The following is a 9546-nucleotide window of genomic DNA, read 5'->3' on the forward strand; positions in this document are numbered from 1 at the left end:
TAAATCCAATTGGTTTTTCTCAGTCCTATCCTTCATTTTTCTGTAGCTTGGTCACCCTTCCTCTTCCTGAAAACTCTCCTCTTAGTTAAGAAGAGAAGTCATTCAATTGTCATCTATGCTGCCTTCAAGATTATACATCATATTACATAGGTACAAGGGTGAGGAGCCTGCGGCATCAAGGCCACATGTGGCTCCCTAGGTCCTCAAGTGAGGCCCCTTGACTGAGTCCAAACTTCACAGAACAAATCTCCTTAATAAAATGATTTGTTTTGTAAAACTTGGACTCAGCCAAAAGGCCAGACCCAAGGACCTAGAAGGCCACATGTGGCCTCGAGGTCCTAGGTTCCCCACCCCTAGGGAAATGGAGGAGGTGATGGGGTACTCTTGGCTGGCAAAGGGTACAGGAAAAATGAAGCAAAGTCTCAGGTATTAGGCAGGCATCAGGGACAGAGACAATCCAGAACTTTGATCATAGGATTCTTAAAGCGGACAGAAAATCGCTCAGTGCCTTGAGGAGAGGCAACCAATCAGAGTTCTGACTGAGACCACTGAATCCTACTGGTGCTCTGAGCACAGATAAAAGTAGAAAGAACCCAAGAAAACAAAGTTAAGACCAAACAGAGCCTGAGCACTCCATCTAAGAATATGGGAGTTTGCAGAACCTGACCCTTGTACTAAGTCACAATTTAGGAAATAAACCTGGAAAAATGAATAAAGACTGATGAGAGATTTTTTTAAGTGTTTACTGTGGGCTAAGCACAGTGCTAAGTGTTTTACATATATTATCTCATTTAAGATGATTTAAAACTTTCTATAATCCTATCTTTCCTTTCACCTGCCTTTCCAGTCTAATTTCTGTAAAGCTCTGTTAGGTACTTCTAGTGCTATATCTGAGCAAGCAAGCCACTAGGTGGTGCTCCAAACCACCCAAGTAATCTGTACTTGACACAAGCAGGACCTAGCCGCTCAAAATCTTAGGCCCTCTGCGTATGTCATTCATGGAAGCTACCTGATCTTTTCATGGCCTCTTATTTTTCCCTTTTAGTACCACCTCAGGTTTTTCAGTAAGGGTATCCTTGGGCAACTAGTTGGCACAGTGGATAGAGTACTGGGTCTGGAGTCAGGAAGACATCTTCTTGAGTTCAAATCTAGCCTTGTATGTTCTTAATTGTGTGACCCTGGGCAAGTCACTTAAACCTTGTTTGCCTCAGTTTCCTCATCTGTAAAATAAGCTGGAGAAGGAAATGGCAAACCACTCTAGGATCTTTGCCAAACCAACCCCAAATGGGATCACAAAGAGTCAGCCATGACTGAACAAAATAATTCATCCTTAACATAATTTATAATTTACTTGGCTTGTGTTTGCACCCATCCTACACCATCTTAATTTCTTTCCAACTTCAGTATGAGGTTGACTTACTTAGTATAGATTGAAGTACCTTTAGTGAAAAGAAATCAATCAACACAAGTATATAGAGACACACACACACATGTACATGTACATATACCTACTATATATAAACACACACATATATATACATATACCTACATATGTGTGTATATGTATATGTGTCTGTATATGTACATATATATATGTGTGTGTGTGTGTGTGTGTGTGTGTGTGTGTGTGTGTGTGTGTATACTAAACTGCTGCTCAAGCACTGAATTACGCGTTGGAGATATAAAACTATAAATAGTCCTTGCCTTCGGGGGTTCTCAGTTTAGCTGGGAAACACAACATACACACATACACAAAACAGATACAAGGTAATTTTGGAGGGAAGGCACTAGCATTAGGAAAGGTTCTATATAGAAGGTGGTGTTTGGGTTGAGCCTTGAAGAAAAACTAGGACTGCTCCGAGGTGTAGGTGAGAACGGAGTACATTCCAGGGATAGAGGACAGCCAGGACAAACGTAAGGAGACAACATGGAGTACCACACATGAGGAACAGGAAGAGGGCCAGTCTGACTAGACCACAGTGTGTGTGAAGGAGAGGAAGGTACAGTGCTAAGCTCCAACAAAACTTGATTAAGTCATAGCCTACTTGTATTAGAGTCTAAACAACCCATCTCCCTTTACCCTCTTTTCTGCCCTTGGCTTTTCATAGGTAGAGCCTGTGAAACCTTTGTAAGAGGCGAATCAAGTATCCTACTGATAAAAAAGTCATAGAAGAAAAATCTGTTTCCCAACTATCTGCTCCCATTCCTTGTTTTCTCCTGGGATGATTTCTCTTCAAGATTCCTGAGTAGGCCCAGGAAGATGTCCCCAGGATACTACTTCCAGTAGACTCTTCCTTTCTCCTTTCAGCATCACCCTTGTTCGGACTACAAAAGCAATTGCCTGGCTCAAAACATATTGGCAGTATAAGTCCTAGAAGTGAAGGTGTGAAAGAGAGAGGTGCAAAAGGGCATCATGCTTTTAAAAGTCGCTGGCGCCAGGGGTTGGGGGGGGGGGGGGCGGCGTGAGACTTTGAACAAAGAAGTCATTTTGACTATTGTGAATATACAAATTAACTACAAAGGACATATCAAGAAAGACATTATCTGCATCCAGAGGAAGAACTGATGAGTACAAGTATGTATAGAATGATTTTACATATATATACATATTTGTGTCTAACGGTAGCCATCTCATGGGTGTGGGGGAGGGGAGGGAAAAAGTATGAAAAAAGAAATTTACACAATAATTTTATTATATATTTGAAAGGAACAGCTAGTTATTTATCATGGATTTGCAGTTTTATATGCAATCATCTTTTTTATACTATGTTATGGAAATGTTTTATTTCATAAATGAAAATTAAAAATAAATATTCTTTTTTTTTTAAGTCCCACTGGAGCTTGTGAGCAATCACAGCTCAAACAACTGCCTTTTAGGATAGCTAAACTTTTCTATTTCCCAACTTTTGTCTCTTTGGTTTCTAATGGAAAATACAGAAGGGAAACAGTGTGTAACCTGGGGCTCCTAAGGGACTTCCACAACAGCTAATATATGCCATCTTATTCCTCATAATTCATTTTCTGCTCTAGTTAAACTAGACATTTAAGGATGTGTTGTTAATTGTTTAACTAGTTCTCTGGGGGAAAAAAAGCCACACTTTTATGTTCAATCTGCATTATTAACATATCCTTTATCACTTTCTTAAGTCTAGAAAATCAACAAAACAATAAATCAAGACCTGATTTGGAATATTCACCAATTTCCAAGGTGACAATGCTCACACTGAAAATTTAGGATTCTACCTCCTACCTCTCTGCTTTTCCTAAGTTTTTCCTGATGTCTAAAATGTTTTTCCTTCTCACCTCTGCCTTATAGAATATTTGTTGCTGTTCAGTCATTTCAGTCATGTCCAATTCTTCGTGACCCCATTTGGGGTTTTCTTAGTTAGCAAAGATATTGGAGTGGTTTTGTCATTTCCTTCTCCAACTCATTTTACAGATGAGGAAACTGAAGCAAACTGTGACTTGCGCAGGGTCACACTGCTAGTAAATGTCTGAGTGCAGATTTGAACTCTTCCTGACTCAAGGCCTGGCAGTCTTCGAAGCACAGTTCAGGTGCTACCTCTTAGATGAGGGCTTTCCTAAATGCCCTAGGCATTAGCACTGACTTCCTCTTGAAATTACTTTGTACATGTTATATTCTCTCCCTCCTTCTTCCAACCCCTAGAAGGCTACCTCCTTGAGAGTAGTATTATTGGTTTTTGTTTTGTTTCCCCAGTGTCTAGTACAATTCTTTGTCCATGAATTGACTTGACGAATGTTACGTTGAGTATGTCTGGATTCCCATGGGCATCCCATTCTTCTCATTTGAGAGATTACGATGCTTTTCCTAACAGGCTCTGGAGAGTCAGTGATAGAACTAAGGAATTCTACATATTATTCACTAGACTGTGAATTATGCTCCTACAGGGAAAAGAACACATTTTCCTGTTGCGTAGTTTGGAAAATATATTTTGGAACACTCTCCTCTATTTAAATGCAGAGCTCCTTCCCAAGACAGTGGGCTTTGTGTGAAGGGAGAGGTGGAGGAAGTTCATATTGGAGAAGAGTGGTCATTGAATATCAGATTAAAGAAAACTGGCTTTTCCTAGATAATTATTTCTAAGGGAAATATGGCAGAAGGAGTGTTCTTTGGAAGAGAAGCACATAGGACTACCTGTGGTTCAAAAGATCTCATTTAATAGGAGCATAGGAGAGAGAGTCATAACTGAGAAATGTTTGTTCCTCATAGAAATCTAGTTAGCAAATTTGTTCTTTGGTCACTCAAACTGAACTTATTAGATGGACATTTAAGTCATCTTTGTATATTTATAGCTTAGAGATCATCTGGCTTAACCCTCTGATTTTACCAACAAGGAAACTAAGGTCCAGAGAAATTAGGTGACCTGCCCAATACCATACACCTAGCTAGTGCTAGAGTTAGGACCATAAGCCAGTTCTGATTCTCAATCTAGTATTCTAATTGCTTTTCTGGTCTTTGGGGACCATAAATAAATTCACTTGCTGTAACTTTAATGGCTTGTTTTCACATCATTCATATCATATTCTCACTGTCCTTTTGCTTCATATACTGCTTAACTAAAAGAATACCCACTCACCCCCCACCAAAAAAAAAAAACTGATACAAATGTGCTTCTGCTTGGAATGGTTGAGGTATGATAGCTGAATGACTTCTTCAGGTACCTGCCAACTTTATGACCCCATGATCTACCTCAAGCTTCACCACTGGACTTAAATCCTCTTCATAAGCAAACAAACAAACAACAGAAAGGAGAGCTCATTAATTATAACCAGTAAAATAATTATAAAAGAGATAATATGCCCATTATCACCAATATTATTCAATATTGTACTAGATAGTAATAAGAGAAGAAAAAGAAATGGAAGGAATCAGAATGAGGAAACAAAACCATCTCTTTTTTGCAAAAGATATGATGGCATACTTTGAAAATCCTAGAGAGTCAACCAAAAAAATTAATTGCAACAATTAATAATTTTAGCACAATAGCAGCATATAAAATAAACTCATACAAATCATTAGCATTTCTACATATTACCAACAAAGTCCTGCAAGAATAGATAGTAAGAGACACCCCTTTTAAAATAACCACAGACAATATAAAAAACTTAGGTGTATACCTGCCAAGACAAACCCAGGAATTATATGAACATAATTATAAAATACTTTTTATTCAAATAAAGTCAGATTTAAATCATCAGAGAAATATTAATTGTTCTTGGGTGGGTTGAACCAATATAATAAAAATGACCATTCCACCTCAACTAACCTATTTATTCAGTGCCATCCCAATTAAACTACCAAAAAAGTATTTTATTGATCTAGTAATACAAAATTCATTGCAAAGAACAAAAGGTCAAGAACATCAAAGGAATTAATAGGGAAAAAAATATAAAGGAAGAAGGCTTAGCAGTACCAGATCTTAATCTCCATTATAAGGTGGTAACTATCAAAACTATCTGGTACTGGTTAAGAAATAGAATGACAAATCAGTGGAATAAGGTAGATATACAATATACAGTAGTAAATTATTATCATAAAATGTTTGATGAATGTAAAGATCTAAGCTTTTGGGATAAGAACTCATTATTTGGTAAAAATTGCTGAGAAAACTGGAAAGCAGTCTGGCAGAAACTAGGTACAGAACAATATTTTACACCATTTACCAAGATAAGGTCAAAAAGGACATGCAATCTAGAAAGGGAGATATCATAAGTAAGTGGAGAATGTGGAACATATTATCTGTCAGATTTATGGATAGAAGAAGAATTTATGAATAAACAAGAGACAGAGAGCATTGTGGCATGCAAAATGGATAATTTTGAGTCCATCAAATTAAAAAGATTTTGTATAAATAAAACCAATGTAGCCAAAATGGGAAGAAAAAAACTGGGGGGAAAATTTTATAGATAGTTTCTCAGAGAAAGACTTCATATCACAAATATATAGAGTACTAAGTTAAATTTATAAGAATATGAGTCATTCCCCAATTGATAAATGGTCAAAGGATATGAGCAGGCAGTTTTTGGAAGAAGAAATCAGAAGTATTTATGGTCATATAAAAATGCACTAAATCACTATTGATTACAGAAATGCAAATTAAAACAACTTTGAGATACCATCTCATTCCTATCATATTGGCTACAATGATAGAAGGGTGACAAATGTTGGAGGGGATGCGGAAAAATTGGGACACTAACATACCATTGGTAGAACAATGAACATTTTGGAGAGTAATCTGGAATTATGCCCAAAGAGTTATAAAACTGGGTATACTCTTTGACCAAGAAATACCACTACTAGGTCTGTTTCCCAAGGTGATTAGGGAAAAAGGAAAAGAACTTACATATTCTAAAATATTTATAGCAGCTCTCTTTGTGGTGACAAAGAACTGGAAATTGAGGGATGCCCATTGATCAGGGAATGGCTGCATATGTTGTGGTATGTGATTATGATAGAATGCTACTGTGTTGTAAGAAATGATAAACAGGTTGATTTTAGAAAAACATGGAAAGACTTGCATGAAATAATGATGAGTGAAATGAGCAGAAACAAGAGAACATTGTATATAGTAACAGTAACTATGAATGACTAAGTTGTTCTGAGTAACACGGACATTCAGATCAATGACAAAGGACTTACGAAGGAAGATATTATCCACCGCCAGAGAAAGAACTGACATATGAAAGTATGTATTATATGATTTCACACACACACACGCATGTAAATGTTGGCCTTCTCTAATTCGGGATCGAGAGGAAGGAAGGGAGGGAGACAACTCAGAGATCAAAATGTAACCAAAAAAATTAATTTAAAAAATGAATTTCTGGCAGCCCTACACACGTTAAGTACATTTTCATTTGCACAAATGATTCAAGATCTGAAAGGCATCTTGAAAAAGATATGTTCCAAATGGGTAGAAGAGATTTTTAGCAATTGGAATGATCCTTTTTTTTTTTTAATCTTCAATAATTCCTTTTCTCTTTCCAATAGAACCTGGTGGGAAAGATGTCTATTTTATCCAATTTCACACAGACATTGGAAGATGCTTTCAAAAAGATCTTTGTTACTTATATGGACAATTGGCGCAGCAACGCAACAGCAGAAGAAGCGGCTCTCCAGGCCAAAGTCAATGCCGAGAATTTCTACTACGTCATCCTGTACCTCATGGTGATGATTGGAATGTTCTCTTTCATTATTGTGGCCATCCTGGTGAGCACAGTGAAATCCAAGAGACAAGAGCACTCCCATGACCCATACCATCAGTACATTGTGGATGACTGGCATGGAAAGTACAAAAGTCGAATTCTGAGTGTAGAAGATGCCAAGGCTACCGTTCATGAAAATGCTGATGCAGCAGCATACAAAATGTCTCCTTGATGATTGAGAAAGACATCCACGTGCAGAAGACATAAAACTATCATCCTCCTCTCTCTCTCTGCATACATATGCACATATGTATCCATTCATGTATACATGTATGTACATGTATGTACAGTTGGTATATGTGTGTGTATATCATTCCAAGCAGATGCATATTTATATTAGCATTTTAGCTAAGCAAGCAGTATAGGAACGTGCACGTGTATGAGTGTGTGTGTGTGTGTGTGTGTGTGTATTCCAAGATAAAAGGAGTGAAACAAACTGATGGTTTGTTTGAGAGAAATTAAGTTCCTCCCTCTTGGATGAAACCTCTCCAGCAAGTCAGAGGTAATAGGCCAATCAAAAGAGGTGGTATCTTAATCTATGCTACTCATATCTAATACAGTATTTTATGCTATATACACCTTTTGTTCTTTAGGTATTGTAAACTTCCTCTGCAGAGCAACCATAAAGTCAAATTTTGAAGTGAAAGATTTTGTTTTGTTTTGTCTTGTTTTGTTTTTAAGATGCTGGGGGCGGGCCGGGGTAAAGATGTACGTGTAAGAGTCTTTTCTCTTGGAGCATTATGTCTTCTGAGTTTGATAAGAAGTCACAGTTCTAGTTTAAATGAAGGGTATTTTTTATGTCTCTTTGTGAAACCCAGATGTTAATTAAAGATGTCATTTATTAGTTGGATCCATAAAAACTCATTCATTTGCTTATCATTGTAGTTGGGGTTTGCACAGATTATTGCAGAGCTTTCCTACCTGTTTCTGGCTGGCCAGTGCACTGACTCAACTAGCTTCGGCGTGCTTTGGGGTAACAGACCTCTTGCTGCTTCCATCCTCCATCAGGGTATAGGCCCAGGGAATAGCTAAAGGGTGTGACAAAAAGTATCCTCAATAAAGGCCAGGCTCAGAACCCTCTCTGGTGGCTCTAGCTGCTTCCTTCTGGTAATGGACATGACTCAACACTGAGTGGACATGGTACTTGGGTTTGACAAGAAAATTCTGTATGGTACCTTGATCATTTCTCCAGACCTTGACAGCAGTTGGGCCATAGGGTGCCAAGTTAGTTAAAAGGGAGAAGAAGCAGCTCGGCTCATTCTCATCCTTTGACACTGAGGGCATCATATAATTCCGGAATTTCTGGTGAGTGGTAGGGGGAAGGACAATTCACCCTATCCCCTACTGGTTCCACATAGTGCCTATGGAGCTGACAGTGCCTGACAGTTAAAGCCTATGTCCTCACTTCCTGAGGTGAGCTTTACCCTGGATTTTAGTCTGCTTCTTCTGTGTTCCTTGTTTTCTGATCTTGATAATTTAGTATTGGTCCTGAGATGGAGGTGTCCAGGCTTTGAGGCTGCCTTGTAAGTTTGAGAGGTTTGGTTCTGGGTTCTTTGGTCATTGTTGATGGAAAGCATGGGCAAGAGGCCCTGGTAACTAGGCTAACCTGGTAGCCAACTGGCAGTCAGATTACATCCCACCCAAAGAGAAGCCCAAGTTACTTGGATTGGCAGAAGATATAGACCAGAAGTTGTCTGGATAGCGGAGAACCGAGGTGAAATATGACAGCCGCTATTCAGCAATCCAGCAAATTGCCTCGTATTCAGATGTTTGTGACTCCAACCTCTGGACAAAACAATGGGTGCTGTGAGTCGAGTCCTGCCATACTTCTTTTGGAGGAAGTAGGGAAGGGGTAAAGCATTTATTAAAAGCCCAGTATGTCCCAGGCACTGTGCTAAGAGATTTGCAAATATTATTGACTCTTGCAACCCTCAAAAGGTAAATGTTATTTCTATCATCGTTTTACAGTTGAGGAAACTGAGTCTGATAGAAGTTAGGTGATTTTGCCCAGAATCATACGGCTAGTAAGAATAGAATAGAAACGAGGCCAGAGAGAAACACTAACAAGCAGGAAAGCTTTGAAGGCTACACGTTGAACTTGTTAAATACCCAAAAAGAAAAACGAGCTGTACATAGTAGAGATGATATACAATCCTATGCATATGCAATCCTATGAAAAAAGCAAAATCGCAACTTAGGCCAACAAACTCTGCAAGAACGGTTACAAACAACACAACCGGGTGAGAAGCAAGACATTGTGATCTATGCAGCGGATGACTGCGCACGTAAAGAGCTCGTTCTTACTCGTGCCCTGCCCCC

The 9546-nt window shown here is 38.6% G+C and overlaps 1 protein-coding gene across 1 annotated transcript; it reads left to right on the top strand.

The window, feature by feature from the left end:
* Positions 1 to 7027: 7027 nt before the first annotated feature.
* On the top strand, positions 7028 to 7399 carry KCNE2 (potassium voltage-gated channel subfamily E regulatory subunit 2). The gene has a single exon (XM_036742977.1). It carries the CDS (start codon positions 7028 to 7030, stop codon positions 7397 to 7399), a length of 372 nt encoding a protein of 123 aa, XP_036598872.1.
* Positions 7400 to 9546: the final 2147 nt, after the last annotated feature.

This window comes from Trichosurus vulpecula, chromosome 2, assembly GCF_011100635.1.
Source record: "Trichosurus vulpecula isolate mTriVul1 chromosome 2, mTriVul1.pri, whole genome shotgun sequence".
Lineage (NCBI taxonomy): Eukaryota > Metazoa > Chordata > Mammalia > Diprotodontia > Phalangeridae > Trichosurus > Trichosurus vulpecula.